This window comes from Emydura macquarii, unplaced genomic scaffold (genome assembly GCF_026122565.2).
Source record: "Emydura macquarii macquarii isolate MOO-44397 ecotype Brisbane River unplaced genomic scaffold, CSIRO-AGI_Emac_v2 contig_587, whole genome shotgun sequence".
Lineage (NCBI taxonomy): Eukaryota > Metazoa > Chordata > Testudines > Chelidae > Emydura > Emydura macquarii.
In genome coordinates this window covers 11,337,148-11,353,546 of record NW_027130724.1, presented here as the reverse complement: position 1 = coordinate 11,353,546, position 16,399 = coordinate 11,337,148, and the positions used below count along the sequence as shown (strand labels likewise).

At 37.5% G+C, this 16,399-nt stretch overlaps 1 protein-coding gene across 16 annotated transcripts in view; it reads right to left on the bottom strand.

Annotated features, from left to right (window-relative positions):
- Window positions 1-16,399, bottom strand: part of SOX6 (SRY-box transcription factor 6) — a 480,108-nt gene that overhangs the window by 78,008 nt on the left and 385,701 nt on the right. For all 16 annotated transcript variants that reach the window (XM_067540705.1, XM_067540707.1, XM_067540708.1 and 13 more), the window contains one exon: window positions 796-945. In XM_067540705.1, coding sequence (XP_067396806.1) covers window positions 796-945 — 150 coding nt within the window. The remainder of the gene's footprint in view (window positions 1-795; window positions 946-16,399) is intronic.

The following is a 16,399-nucleotide window of genomic DNA, read 5'->3' as shown; positions in this document are numbered from 1 at the left end:
AGCTTGAAGCAAGTTGTTTCCCAACTGGTTTGGCCTTGTGAAATGCAATACAGGAAAACACAGCAATAAAGGCAACCCGATGCACCCCAGGTACCAGCTGCAGCACAAAGTTGGAGGGGTGCATCATGTTCATTTCATGCTGCTGCCAAGTGCCACGCTGTAGCTGCCTAGTTCCAAGCAAGTGAGAATAAGCAGGCACAAGCATTCAGCAATGGCGCAAAACCAACAAGGAGCAGCCTCGTCGTCAGCAGCTGTGTGAAATCAACAAGAGGCAAATCAATCTGCAGTGACACAGTTTTTCTCCCTGGAGCCCTGATTTACATTTTATTTTTATGTGAAGCTTTTTCTAAAGTTGTGTAAAAGGCGCAGCCTGGGATTTGTGAAATAATTAGAAGGGCTACGGTCCCTCTGGCCCTCCCAATGTAAGTTAACAGCAGCTTTCTGAGACATAGGTTGCATTCTGCGCTTAATTTGAAATCACGTCAAAAATAGATGCTATTTATGCACATTATCAAATTAAAAACTGAAATCCTGATGATACTGAACTTTAGGGATGAATTTTCAGGGCTGGATATAGAAATGAAGGGGAATGTGTGATATTTTTGTTTCCAAGAAGTGAGCACCTGCTTTTCCATTCTCCATGCATACAACATACCACCGAAGAGGAGTATTTCATTTGGAAAGGAGCTTTCATATGGTTGGACTTCCTACTGTTAAAATAAATACGTGAATGGTGTCACGCCGCTAATCACGCTGCCTCTTTCAAACACTAATTTTTTCTCCATCGAAATATACCTTAACTTGAGTTATAGGGCTGGTCCCTCGCTTTTCGTTTTTCATTCCAGTAGGTGACAGTGCCCCTGTCGTGTTTGGTGCCTGGGGCGTAGATGTCATCTTGGCTCCAGGAGAAAGCTGCATGCTGGCCAGTTGTGCTGCATAGAGTTGCTGCAAGACAAGAAACAAGTACAGAATATTGCCTGCAACTGTCCTAAAATAGAGATGTGATAAATGTACATAACTCTATTTCCTTGCTGCTGCTTCTCAGCATTTTCTTCTTTGAGGTTTTCCTGCTCGTTACGTGAAAAAAATAAACAGATTTGCAAAATTCTCACCCAGGACAACTATTTTTATTAGACAGGCACATAATATATATTAGTTATTAATCCATTGTCAACAATTATCCTGGTAAAGGGGTGGGCAGGTAAATATTGTGCCCAGGCTGGTAAACAGTCATGACAAATGTTGTAAGCCTGTTTATTAAAAAAAAGATACCAATCCCCATGAAAAATATGAAACACTTATGGTCTTTACATAGCTGTATAGCAACTCTCCATCAACAGCAGAATCTGTAATGGGAACTGAAGCTGGGATTAGCGTGCTACTGAAAAGCACTGCTATGTTTTCTCTTGATATCATTTAAAGGTAGTAGACAATAGATTATATTTCTATCTTGATGCATTCTAACTCCCATTAACATCAATGAGAAGTAGGGCTGTAAATCTCTGCCCATAAAGATGAGAATACATATACTCCTTTAAATATTATCATGGAATTTACACACAACTTCCTCCACTTTTCAGAAGTTTAACTGAAAAAGATGTGCATTAAAGTCAATTATTCCTAACATTATAAAGTGTTTACTGAACAAAAACAAACAGGTTCAATTTCCTTCCAATGACCAACTTTAATCCCTCACCTTGAATTAGCAGGAGCAATAATCCTCCTACCATAAACACGGGAGGATCCTAATCCCTCTTCCACACATAAATCTGTATAAACTTTGCCTTATTAGTGAAAAAACAGGTGGTTTGTATGTAATTTCCAACATTACTATCATTCAGATGGACAAATAAAAAAAATTACAGTAATCAAAAGCAGACCTTTCTGCACATGTAATTAAATGAAAGCTTAATAAAGAATAATTTGCAAGAGCCAGATGTGCTCATGTCATAATTGTTGCTTTCTTTGGAACAATTTTTCTAATATAACAAGCCTCTAAAGAAATGAAAGTTACACAATACTATGTGCTCAATGACTCCGTGGTTAGACAAATGCATGCAGAAGGCTCAGAGTCAGAACTCAAGGTGCTTAATGGAAACCGTGACTTTTTTTGTTTGTTTGTTTCACTAAGCCTCATCTACATCCCTCCTCTTCAAAATGCCAGGCACAGTCTCCACATGGACAAGAGATGAGCCTTCTGAAATCAGATACATTTAAATATTTAGGTTGAGGTACTGTATTTTTTCCTCTGCTAGCTTTCTAATTTCTCAGCTTTCTGTTCTGCACTGAATAATGAAAATGAAGTATTGTATATAGTAGTAAATGTTCTGCTCCACTGCTGGGATCTTATCAGCTCCCTTTGGCAATGGCATATAAACTAACATCATGTTCTTAGGATCACTCTTTGTTAGTTTAATAGGCTTCATTGCAATTTGATAGTAAAAAGCAAATTTTCAAACTTCTTGAAGCCTGAACATTTTCAGCTCAGGATAAATTAGATACTGTATGGTGGAACTGACGACAGAACAAACAAAAATACATCTTTCGGAACAAGCTGATTTTAACAGGGCTGTTTGGAGTTTAGTGCTTTTCTCTGTCTACTACATACATTGCGTAGAATGACAGAGCGATCCATATTGTGAGTTAGCCACATGAGCATTCATAACTACAATGGCAGTACAGATAACATGCTTCAGAGCCAAAAGCTGGCTTGTCCAGTTTCTGCTTAAAGTAGCTTAGCAATTTTAAGGTCTGGGAAGGAATTTTCCTCTAGTTGCCCACTGACTTTAAGACCAAAGGTTTGGGGGGTTTTGCCTTCCTCTTGAGTATGTTGTGTGGATGAGAAGGCTGGAGGAAAGTCACTCTCCTCACATCAAAGGAGTTTTTCATATAGAGTGAAAGCAGTGGGGTGGTCGATGATGTTGCAGCACTTTCAGTTTTTAGCCCAGTGGACAATCATTGATAGAGATGTATTTGTTGCACCCTAAGGGCAGAAGTCCTTGCAGTAGGAATACTTACATCTTAGCCTAACTTCTCAAGTCTCTGCAGTATAGAGAAGTGAGCCTTATTTTCTAGTGAGATGATGGCTAATTCGTAATTTGTAACTTAGCAGCTACTACTCAATGGGGTTTGGGCACTGAACTACACATAAGTCTTCAAGGATGAGCAAAGATAGTAACAAGGACTATGGGCCACTAAGTGACTCTCTGGGAAATTGCTTGAGTGGAGATATGCTAATGTTAAAAGTTTAATAAAGTTACCTTATACTATAAACAAAGTGTTGAGAGTTTTAGGATGCTAAATCATATGTTTGGAATTGTTTTATCTGTCAATGTTATAAACTTGTCCTAAACATAACAAAAATAAAAAGACATTGTATATATGAACTTTTTGGTTTGGTTAGACACAATCAAGACCAAGTTTTTCCAGAAATAGCTGCAGAGCTCGCAACCACAAAAATTCACACTGGGGCCTGCAAAATTGTCATTTGGGCAGAAAAGTTGGGTAACTATACATAAATACCTGCTTGTCTGAGGGATTAGGCAATGTGAATTAATATGTGCAAATAATAGATCTGCAGGTGCAAATAGATGTTTTTGCGAACACAGTTGCAACCTTTGAAAAGATTACCTTAAATGGCAATCTAGGAGTGTATATAGAGTATGCTGGGCAATGAAGAGTTTATAAGTAACTCCAAGAAAAAATGTGACGGGAAAATGAATGTAGGCTGTTAGATTTTAATGTTCTGGAGTGAATGTTTCTATAGAAATCTTTCAATTGAAATTTAATGAAATAAAAATTTATTAACCTACCCAAAAAATATGAATTTTAAGACGTATTAGTCAGCCACCACAGTAACTAATGAGTCACAGCAATTCTTTTCAGTCCTGTAACTTATAAATTTTAAGCAGCTCTAAATATTACTGCATCCTTTTTACGTTAGCACATAAAGTGATAGTTACTTACATAGCTGGAGTGAGAATATTATAAGAGCAGTTTAAACATTGAAACATACCCTCTTTTCAACCTCTCTCTATTGCATCCAGAACCTAACAATATGAACATTACAAACTGCTGACTTACAAAATAAGACTCTTGATTACATGCTGTGCCAGAGGTTCAAATTCATCCACTACTCAAGACCCAGTTTGTATCATACAGTTAATAACCCCCAGATTCAGAAAAAGGTCAAGATATTAAAAAAATGGGTACCTAAAGTAAGGTACCTAAAATCCATGCTTAAGCACCTAAATATAGGAGGGCCTGATTTTCAAAAGTGCTGACTACATAGCAGCTCCTTCTGAAGTCAGCAGGAGCTGTGGGGTGCTTAGCACTTTTGAACATCTGAATTTTCAAAAACAGATTAAGGCTCCAAAATCCATATTCAGGTGCCTCAGAATGGAATTCTTAAAAACACAGAAGTGATTTAGGAGCACAAATCTCACTGGTCAATGGTATTTATGCTCCTAAATCACTTTAACACATTTGAAAATTCCACCCTTAGGCACATATGGGTTTAGGAGCCCACTTTTAGGCACCTGTTTTTGAAATTCTTAGTCCAAGTCCATTCTAGTGGAAAATCTGCCAGGGGAAATTATGGAAGTAGAACATACCTTCCTCTGTGGGCATGCAAGGGGCCAATGAAACTAAAATGTGGGAAGAACCAACTGGGAAGGGGCTGTGTGCAGTGTAGCTGAGGGATGTGCTGATTCTTGCCTCTGACCAGCAGAGCTCATTAAGGGTATGTCTACACTGCAATGTAAGCCCAGGATTAGTAGAACTCGAGTTAGTGGATCCTGGGTTTCTTAACCTAGGGCTTGAGCGTCTACACTCATTTGTACCACAAGCCAGGAACTATTGAACCATGGCTCCCAATCTGAGGCATTATGCAGGCCTGAGTCCAACCACACATATCCCATGATTCCTAGTGCCCTCCCAAAATGTGGCTGCTCTAGCCCTTTGTTGGTGATGCAATGTGGGAAAACTTGACTGTCCAGAGGACAAAGGAAGTCAGCCCATGGGATTGTGAGATACTTTTGGTGGGCTCCCAGAGCACCAGTCCACTGAAGCTGCATCTACACTACAAAGCAATAGGGCTTGAACCCTGGGTCCCAGCTTGATTCAGCCTTGGCTCCACCACCTCCATGGGGGTCCTTGGATTCTGGGTCTGCATGATTTGTTGTATATACAGAAGAGAGGTTAGGCTTGACCCTAAGTTTGAACCCTGGGCTTACACTGCAGTGTAGACATACCCATAGATCCCTGGCTTTATGTTATATCGAGGAGAAACTCAAAGCAGTAACAGTAACAACCCTGCTTTAGAATGAACCTCCACAAGGTTTCCCACTACCAACTTGAGTGAAACTGGCCTGTATTTCTAAGTATTAAAATTGAATTACATAGTACAAAAGTGGTTACTCCCTGCTTTACTAAACAGAAACTATGCAGAGCATTGAATATTTCTATTTTCATTTTGTTTATATTGTGAAAAACATCACGTATATCCTAAAATTTTCTACAATAAATCAATAGTATGACAATACTGTGTCTTTCTGCAGTGCCTTTCATCCAAAAAACGTAAAGGGTTTTATAAACATCTACTAACTAAGACTCATAACCCCTTTGTGAGATACATAAGTAATAAGGAAAGATCACTAAGCCCGCCACCAAAATGCAGACATCTCTGAGTGGAACATGAGGTGATTAGGCCTATATGGTCCCCTCACTAGTAGTAGACTATAGTGACTGGACATACAAGAACTCTCTCATTAGTGCAGGTTCCCCTGTATTCCTCACGTAACCTTTCTGAGCCTTAGATTTCCTCCATCTTTAAAGCTAGAGTAATGATACCTACCTCTCATACTGTAGGGCTTTGAGGCTGAATGAATGCAAAGAGCTTTGAGTCACAGATTGCAGCTGCTATAGAAGTATAAAGTAGTATTGTCATCATTATCAGTTACAGGTGAATAAAATGGGATGGCCCTTGAACCAACTAGGTTACATAAAATTTACATTGACAGTTATTTGTTAAAGGCCTCATGGACGAAGTATCTTTTAAGGAGGTATCCAAATGGAGAGAAGGTGCTCAACTGCTGCATGTGAGGTAGGATGTTGCTTCAGGCATAACTGAGCAGTGTGAAAATAGGCGCAAATGAGAAAGTGGGAAGAGATGGAGAGCGCAATTAAATCTATATGCAGCTAAACTATGGGTGTGAGAGAGAAAATAAAAGGAAATGAGATTAGACACGCAGGCAGGAGCAGATCTGTGAAGAACCTTGAATGTCAGGACAAGAAGTTTTAATTTAATACTGATGATGCAAAGGGACCAGGGCATAGAGGTGATGCCATAGTCCAATATTGAGAGGGAACAATTATTTTTGTGGCAGAATTTTGAAGACACTGAAGCAAAGCAAGATGAGAAGCAGGGAGACTAGAGAGAAGGTGGTCACAGTAGCTGAGGTGAGAGAGAATCAAAACACAAATGAGGGCTGTAAAGGTCTGATGGAGTGGAAAAAAATGGATTTGAGAAATATTCAGAGCCAGTGGGATTCAGCTGGGTGTGAAGGAAAGGAGGAAGAAGTGTTTCTAAAAACAGTTAGGTTTTTATTCTCTTGTACAAGAAGATTCACAAAATAAATGAAAATATAGTCCCTTCCTTATGTATTTGTACAGTGTAATTTCTCCAAAAGTGTGAGAAGCATCTTTCGGTCTGAAAAGAAAATAAGAAATTCTAAGCTTACTGCTTAATTTTAACGTCTTCTCTTAATAAAAATGTAAATCCTACTTTATATGTACAAGGAATACAGTTGCTATAGTTAAAAACAATAAAACTATCAAGACTAAACTGAGGAACCTTATTTATCAGAGTTCTAAATAAACCGTGCAAAGTTGTAATACCTTATTTTTAGAAATGAAAGTTCAGCCTTTGAGACAATGAGTAATTTAGTTTCAGAAGGAAAAAATTCTAAAGTGATGACTGCAAATGCATTATGGGACTTGTGGTTATTTTCTTATATAGTGCATTTAGCAGGTAGTGTTGCAGAGCTATAACTCCAGGATTTTCCTCCAGGATATACACCATACATTCATAATGTAACAAACATAGTAACACTCTAATCACAAAGACAGTACTTACAAAGCCTATCTAAAACTGCAGCTTCTTCAATAAAATGCCAGTGCACTGCTCAGCAAAAAAATCTCTTATGAACTCAGTTTTCTATTATTATTTATTATTGCAGTGGTATCCAAAATGTGCTAGGTGCTGTACAGACAAAATTAAAGACAGAATTCCTGCTCCAAAGAATATTCTTTCTATTAGAAAGAAAAATGGTCTGGTGCTTAAATCACTGGATTGGGACTCAATTTCCCAGTTCAACCACAGACTTCCTGTGTGACCTTGGGCAATTCACTTAGGGTAAACTTTTCAGAAGCATTTAAGTGACTTGGGAGTCTAAATCCTATTTGCAAAAGTGTCTTGTCACTTAGGACTCTTAAGTTCCACAACTGAAAATGTTACCCATTATCCCTCTGTGCCTCAGTAAAACAGGGATAATCTGTAAAAATTAGGTAATACTACTTCCTTTCTCCTATCTTTGTCTGCCTTTTCTATTTAGACTGGTAAGGTCTTTGTGACAGAAATGTCTCTTACTCTGGGGATCTACATGCCTTGCACAATGGGGCCCTGATCTCAGCTGGGACCTCTCAGCTCTACTGTAATACTATAATTAATGAGAAATGGGAATGAGGTTAGCTATGTAAAAAAAGAATATCAAGGTAATTTTTTTTTAACAAGCTGCTTTTGTCTAGAGAGATTTGCATAGCGTTTCTCCCCCAAATAAACTAAACTATAGAGTCCTTTGAGTCAAAGGTGTGTTACAGGAAAATGGCATCCAGAAATACAAGCCAGCCCAAGAAATTCATCAGAGCATAACCATGTGACAAACCCAGAGGCAAATCCAAAGCTGCTATGCTATTGCCTGTGGAGTCTGCCAAGAAAGCAGATGCTGTCGCTAGAAAAATATCTTCCACAGCTCTGCATCTGGTCCTGTGACTTCCTTCCATAGAAAAAGAGGAGGAAAGGTGCATGTGTAATTGTTACCAAAAAAAAAAGTCATTGATTAAAAATCTCAGCGCTAGAAAAGCAAACCATTTATTGGTATAAACATCTCCTAAAAAGAAATAGAGAAATACGTCTTATTTTAAAAGTACATTTTATTTTCTTTTATAGTTCATTTGCACAGATGTTACCTGTTAGAACTATAGATATTATAAATGTGTGTGTTTATATAATAAGCCTAGGAGTTAAATATGGTAGGACATGTTTAAGTTAGAGCAGACTGTGGCCCGCACTATTTGTGCTCCTATAAAACTCTCAAGAGGTGTAAATGAACAACATTTCAATTCATTAACATATTATTTATTATAGTTAGCCAAGAAAATCCCACTGAGACGTAAAAATTTGGCTGTGGCTTCATTGAAATACAATTTTAAAATATAAAGTACCAACAAGTATACGACTTTAATTTAACTCATATGCTTATTATATACAGTAACCAATGAGAATTTTACTTTAATTAGGTGCATAACTGTATTGGCATTGATTACAGCACAGATATAGAAAGGTGGAGTTGCAATTAGGAAAAAAGTTTTTAAAGATACATGTTAATACAATAGGTAAGAGCATACTTCAAAGGTTTAATTTGTCTACAACATATCAATTTTATGTCTCACAGCCACAAGTTTCATTTTTAAAAAATATTTCCTTGCTTTTGTTTGTTTTGCTGTTTTTGTGGGGAGTTAACCGTACCTACTCTTTTTAATATCTACAGTGGGGGCTGAGAGATTGGACCATTCCGATTTTAAAGATCCAACACTGCACAGAGTGTTTGTATGGTGTAGGTAACTTACTGCTACTCCACTTCTCACAATACAGTGCAAAACACATTTGAAAAAAAGACCTTTAGGTGAAATACAAGCCGAAAGCCAATGAGTTATCATGACTCATGTCATCATAACAAAGGCTGTTGTGCTGATTATTAATGAGTTTGCTGGCTAATATGCTTGCAAATTTATTACAGCCTGCCATTTCCAAACAAACTAACTGCCTTTGTGAGAATACAAATGATGATACATTTCATGTTCGTGGATGGAGTCTGAGGACTTCATTTTCCCCTATGCTTCTATGTATGCACCTTCTCCGAACACAACAGTTTATTGAAGTCTCACTTGGAAAAATTGCCATCTATTGGATTAAGAGGATAAGGAATACTAGTTATTCATATTCATGCACTTTTTTTATTTTCTATAGCTACCAATAGGGTTGGATGCGCTTTGTGATTGCTATTCAGCATATGGCCTAGGAAGACTTTCTATGGCTCTCAAAGTTATTTAATGCATGGCTTCTTAGGATAACATACAAATCTGATTTACCTATTTCCATCAAGCTGCAATGCAATGTGTACCTGGACCTCAATACCATACCACCAACTTCTTTTACTGACTACATGCCCTTTAATACTCTGAACAAAAAATACCCTCATAGCTTCCAACCCCCTGCTGTGGACAATGGTCAACTAGCATTACATTTTTTTTAAAGTGTAAATATTTTAGATATTGTAGTTTCTATTGTTATAATACTGCAGAGTCCATGTCCCCTGATGTAAAATAACAGCTTTACTTTGTTAAAAGAACCTAACTATACGTGGACCATGGAATATTTATGTCTCTTTGTAGTCCTTTGAAGGAGTTATCTTATGTTTTTATGCCTATCATAGGTCAAAGGTTCAAATCAGCACTTCTTTCTGTCACTCCTTATATATTTTACTATAATTTATAGCTCAGCAAGAGGCCTCATAAAACAAAAGTGTCTATTTTACTTCAGCAACTAATTCTAGTTAATCAAAGCTTTCCAGCAAAACAACCAACCATGAAATGCTGCATGGAAAATATGCAGAGAACAAAGCATTTTGTCAAATAACACATCTGATGATGTAAACACATAAGTCTCTTATAGGAAATTTTATCACTTCCACATTATCGGCACACAAAAGGAGCATTCTTGTTGCAGACCTGGTGCGACTGAGGAACCATCGTCATTGGAAACAAGAGCCTGATTAGGTTCCCACACAGATATGAATAGACTTTCCTTTTTTAGTGCAATGCTGCCTTTCTTGTTTCTTAAACAGACTGGTAATTGTGACCATAAAGACACTGAATTGTGTTTGGACGACATTTGTTTCTTCATATTTTTTTTAGCTACCCAGTGACACCAATTATCCCATATGGTTGTCCTCTTCTGGAAAGTCTGAGTTAATCCACAGCTGTGAAGATGAAGAAGGACCCAGCAGGCTCGAAGTCTGTTGGGTCTCTTGTCTGCTAATAAAGTCCACAGTCTGCTGGACAGATGTTTAAGAGGATCTGTTAAATAAGTCAGAGACAAAGATCCTGACCTCTACTGGGGAAAATTTTATTATTCCGGAAAGGGGCATAATTGCAAAGCATTAACAATTAGCTGCACCATATCTATTCTTTATGGTTTTTGATTTCTTGCCTCAGCTTTTGGAAGAAACAGACTACTGCTGCTTGTTCAGAGAACAGTAATGTACTGTGTATAATGGGGCCTGATGCAAATATTAGTGGACTAGATTATCACATTGCCAGGCATTCTGAAGAAATGATATAATTCTTTGTCTTTGATTTATTCTTGAATACTGTGATTCATATATTTTGTATCATTGCAATATATATGTATGGTTTTATTTGTCACAGTATGTATTTCTACTGAAAGAGCCTTAATTAATAATGCCAGCTACAGCGCATCAATTTTAAAGTTTAGTGTAATGGGAAATGTAAACTAAAGATCAAATTAGCGTTTGACTAATTTTTCTTTAAGTGGTATTAACATTGCTTGTATTTAAATTAAGGCAGTTACAGCAAATACACTTCTGTCCAAAAACTACAGCTGCTGTGATGGAATATAATGTGGAGTGAGATGCTGGTAAGCTTTCTGCAATAATATCCATTTGTTTAAATACCAATTAACTTCGGACTGTCTGTCCCTGCCCTCATCACCACAGCATGGCAGAGCATAGACACCAAAGCCCAAAGCCCACTCTGATTACACTGGTGTGTAAATTTGGAGTAACTCCACTGCATTCAAATGTAATTGCAGTAGTGTAACTGAGAGCGGAATTTGCCTCCAGGCATATGTGCACTAAGGTGCTCTTCAGATAATTTCCATTTTGTTTGGTTTTATACTGTACAGCTCATTCTTTTGACCTCTTCCTGCTTTGAAGGAATGATGCAGAAACTGCCCTACTTAGAGCTTATTGTGCTGAACTGGATAAGTACAGATTGCTCTCACTTGAGCATCATTTCTGGGACTTGTGCTCCTTAAGTACTAAATGACTTTGGACTGATTAAATTATGACAATTAAATACAATCTCTTAGAAACTGCCTGTTCACAACCAGTTTACGGTAAAACTGAGAGCAAAGCCATGAAAGTATACTTAGCGCTCATATAAACCATCAATAGTTGCCAGTGACTAAGATAATCAAAACAATTAGGCACCTGGCACTTGCCTGCTTAATACTGCATTTGTTTCGCTTTAGGAAGTAAAACAGTTCGTTTATTAGCTTTACTGAGCCTCAACAAATGTCCAGGGTATGCTGCCCCATAACCTTGTAAGACTGTGTGATATATTGAATAAAACAGCATCAAAACTACAATACAAAGGTTTACTTCCTGCAAAATATGAATTTAAATTTATACTTAAAAGTTAAAACAGCCGAAGTTCAAACAGCACAATTAGTGCTCTCCTACCACTCGAGAGTATAAAAAATGTTGATTCTACTGAAAGAGAATAACTATTCAAGTCACAAGCGCCCAAGTCTGTGATATTTAAATCAGATTTCCTTTTTCCTCTGATGTGACTGAGTCAAAGATCTAACCTTATAATATGTAGGTACTGCCCCTAAGGTCCCCAGAGAAAAAACTACATTTCTGCCATGTCAGGAAAGAACAAAGGGCAGGCCAAAAGCTGACCGGGGGAACAAAGTAACAGCTAGAAAAAAGCCTTTCTGTGCTGAATATGGAGCTCCTAGACTCTGAAGAGCAATTCCCTTGTGAAGCCACTGACTGGAGGGTGAGGCAAAAAAACCTCACTGAGTTGCGGCTGTGTCTCACCTCATTTCACTCATATTTTTTTTCAAACAGCCTGAATGTTGCTCTGCCGAGGATATGATGCTAAGCCACTTTTCCTGTAGAGTTTTTAAACTGGGCCTCCGAGAAAGGGTTTGATACAATTCAATGACTGAAGTAATACCTTTGTCCATCTGAGCATTAAATGGCCCATTGAAATACAGCTTAGTTAGAAAGAATTTCAGTAAATGGTACTTTCTAATTTATTTTTTCCCTCTCCCAATAGATTACAGCCTGGCTCAGAAAATGCAGCTCGACCACTTTTCGTTGCCCCTCAGGTCAGGCCTTTAGCCAGTGTTAATTAAATATGACCCCCTTAAAACACTAGAGGTTAAATGAGAGCAACAAATGTTCCTCAGTATATTACCTGATGCTCTACAAAAAGTTGTACTCTGTTTTGGGGCCCTTCTTTAAATAGTCTTAACAATGAAAATGGTATAAGAGGAAGAAGGCCATGCAAATGCTATTTTCTCTGGCAGCTAGTAATCACAAAATATTAAACACCTATTTCCATGCAATATACCATGTCTATTGTGTTTACATAACACACATCATAAAGGAAAGTGCAGCAGACAGTTTAAGTTCTAGCAGCACATGCAGCACAAATTTTCAACTTGATAAAGTGAAGCTATAAAAAAATCAATGCATAAGTCAGACAGCTTTCATCTCTAATATCCTTCCCTGCAGCTATTAGAAGTTTATATTTTTGTCTCTAGTAGGCATGAACATTAGTATACCTTCTATTTTGTGTCATCAGTCATATTTTGTTGTCTGTTTTATATAATTTGACCATACCATGAAATTGGAAAGTAGCTGAAATTGTCTTTTTCATCCTAATGATTTTAAATGAGAAAAGCAGGTTTTTCTGGAAGCTATTTGTTTTACTGCTTTGTACAAAGTTTACTGGAGTGTCTATAGCTATTTGAATATTAAATTGTTTGAAGGAAAGCTTTTTAACACATGGTAATTAGTTTTGTCTCTATGAACATGACTCTACTGTAAATACTCCTCCTTGACTATCCTTTTGTCCCAAGATTCTTGGAAGAAAGCAACCGAGCGATAATTCAGCATTATTGCTGCTTCAGTGCACTAATCGCTTAAAGATCAGCAAAGACCCTATGCTCACTGCCACAAGGCTCCTACAGCCTCCTGTCCTAAGGCAGGCTTTGTGACCCAGCAGCATCCAGATGTCAAGAGGAATATCCAGGTCCTAATGCAGCATGCTGCTCCTTTCCAGTATGGTCTAAACATCTGTTTCATCTGCTGCCATACAACCTGCTGAATACACTGAGACTGCAGTATGAACTAGGGAATAGAAATAGAGTGGAACTGAAAAACTGAAATTGCCCAGCTCCATGTGGGCATCACTAAAATACCAGCAGGTAACTTAAGTGCTTGGTACCCAAAAAACTGGGTCTGACCATTCACTACGGCAAATGTAATAACCTGGAAAAAATCCTAGCCAAATAGCAAAGGGGGGGACACAATTTAGTGAGCAAGCCTTTTGCATACTGTAAATTCCACAGTGGTCACCACTTTTTCTTACAATTTTGCCATGTCATAACTCATTGTTTAACTTGCTTTGTGAATTTTCCCTGGTTAAATTTCCTTTTTTTATGCTATGAACCGAGTGGGGGGGGGGGAAGCCAAAAGGTATACACAGTACATACATTTCTTGTGAAGGTTATGATAACTGCTCTGTATCCAAAATACATTAAAGCTAAGATTAACGCATGCTTCTTTTATGTATTTATGATTCCTTGCAGATAATGGTTCAAGAGTTTTAAATGGTTCAAGAGTTTATCTTTTTATCTAAGAGATAGTAATTCTTTAAAATAGAAAGATTATCATGGGATATGACAAAAGGAGTGAGAATTTTAGGAGATCTGTCTCAGCCATTCCACTGACTCACCGGAAGTTGCACAAAATGGCAATAAAGTCCTTCCTAAGCACAAAGATTTGTATTCCTTCAAATAATGTTGTGATTACAATGGTGATGAATAGTCATGTCACAGCTCTCACAGACTATTGTTTACACTGCACAGGATTGACTAAGATGACTTATTTTTGATTTCAGTGATCCCATCAAACAGTACAACATATCACAAAATTTGGGATGTAGCAGAAAATCTCCAAGTCCTGCAAAAACTTACATAGCAGCGATGAGACTACTGAATATAACCACTATACGTTTGGTACAGTATACAAAGTCTAAATGAAGCAACAGTCTCGTACTATGGAACCTAGTGGTCTATAGAGCAGCTTCTGTCTCAATATTGAGATAGTAACTGGCTGGCTGCAATAGCTTATCCCAAGACTTTTAGGATTTACAAAAGTTTGTTTTGTTAACCAATTAATCAAAAAAGTTGGAAACTAATTTCTACACCTTCCATGGATGCTCCATAGACGTCTTTGTTAGATGGTTTGTTTGTTTTTGTTTTTAGTGTCAATTCTCCATGATCAAAATCGTGGACAACACCAAAGTTGGAGAGGTAGCAGAGACATAGAAGCAGACTCCAGAATGAAAGTGTCCTGGAGAAATTAAAACCATGGCAACTGCAGCTATGAGATGAGATTTGGAATATTCAGGAGTTCTACATCCAAGGAAAGGAACCATGGATGTTCAGTAAACTGCCAAATTGATGATAGTTATAAGTCAATGAAGCTTTATATTTCATAAATTAATGTATTTTCATACTTTTCCCTGTAATACAAAATGTACAGAGGATTGGATGGCTCAGGGGACTGGTAGTTCGATTCTAGCTAATATAAGTCGTGACTAACAACTGTTATCGTCCGTGGCCTATGTGAAATGAATTAGAAGGGACCTTAGAACTGAGTTACTATCCTAACCCAAAAGCTGAAGTTACCAAGTCAGGAGTAAGACACATGCCTGTTATGGGGAAAGTTGTACAACTGCTGCCTGTTTAGTGAATATTTCTAGACCTGCCAACCTGGCACCAAAATAAGGATAAAAACAAAAAGAGCACAGTAACAGACAAAAGCAATAGAAAGCTGTACATATAAAAACTGAATGGCACAAATTTCTGTATATGTACACTTGAGGCTCTGAATCAGGTTTGGAAGAGTGGGGGGAGATACCTTGCTAGCCATTCAGGAGGAGTAGATAACTCACATCACTATTCTTTACATCAATATTTCCTTCAACTGTGTAGGGAAAAAAATTAGTCATTTATCTACTAATGATGCTGAGAGGCAAAAGCTGTATAATTACAATTCTGCATGTCCCCATAAGAAAACAAGAAGCCACCAGCCCTACAAGTGGATGCGGATCAGAGAAGAGAAAGAGTCCCAGTTAAATTACCTCACTTTTAGTCTCTGTAGAGTGCCCCAATCTTGTCAGAAGACACAGAGAGCCACAATCAAGTACGTTTTCAAAGTGCAATTTTCAGGTTTAAGCTATATAAGTTATATACTGTTTAAGAGTCACAGAGAGTTCACATGGTTCCTACTGTAGTTTGCAGTCATGGCATTATTTTCACTAGTAAAACTGGAAGATGACAAATAGGGATATAATAAATATATACTGGCTCTACTGATCAGGAGAAGCTTTATCACTCAGCTGGGGCACGTCTGGGAAAAAAGTCATTCAGGTGCATCTCTAGCATCCCATTCAATTAACATATCATTAAAAAAATGGTTTTGTCCCCTCCCAGTATGCTATGTTACCTGATAAGTCAACATATTTTCAACATAGATTTAAATGCAGAAAACAGTGAAATGTCTTCCTTGTGAACCATAAATCAGCTCTAGGTTACAGCTATTTTTAACTTCTAAAATAATTTGCCTATCTCTCAGACTGGATATTTAGAACTTATATGCACTGTACCGAATATTTAAAATTTATATGCACTTTCAAACAAATTATTTTTAAATGAGAGTACACAAAAAATTAAGAGAAAAATGGGCCTCTAAAATTACCCTTGAAATTGTGTATGCATAAACTCCACATTTGCACATCAAAATCAAGTAACTATAAACCCACTTGTGAGTGTTGTGTATGAAAATGTATCTTATACATGCAAATGAAGAATTTACAAAGGCAGACTTTGTAGACCTCTGAATCTTAATGTAGTCTGAAATGTTTCTTTTTGTGTACTCTTCAGTATTACTCTGTTACTTTTTATCCAAAATATTTCTTTTTATGAACATAGAAATTCCCACACCAGCTCAGATTG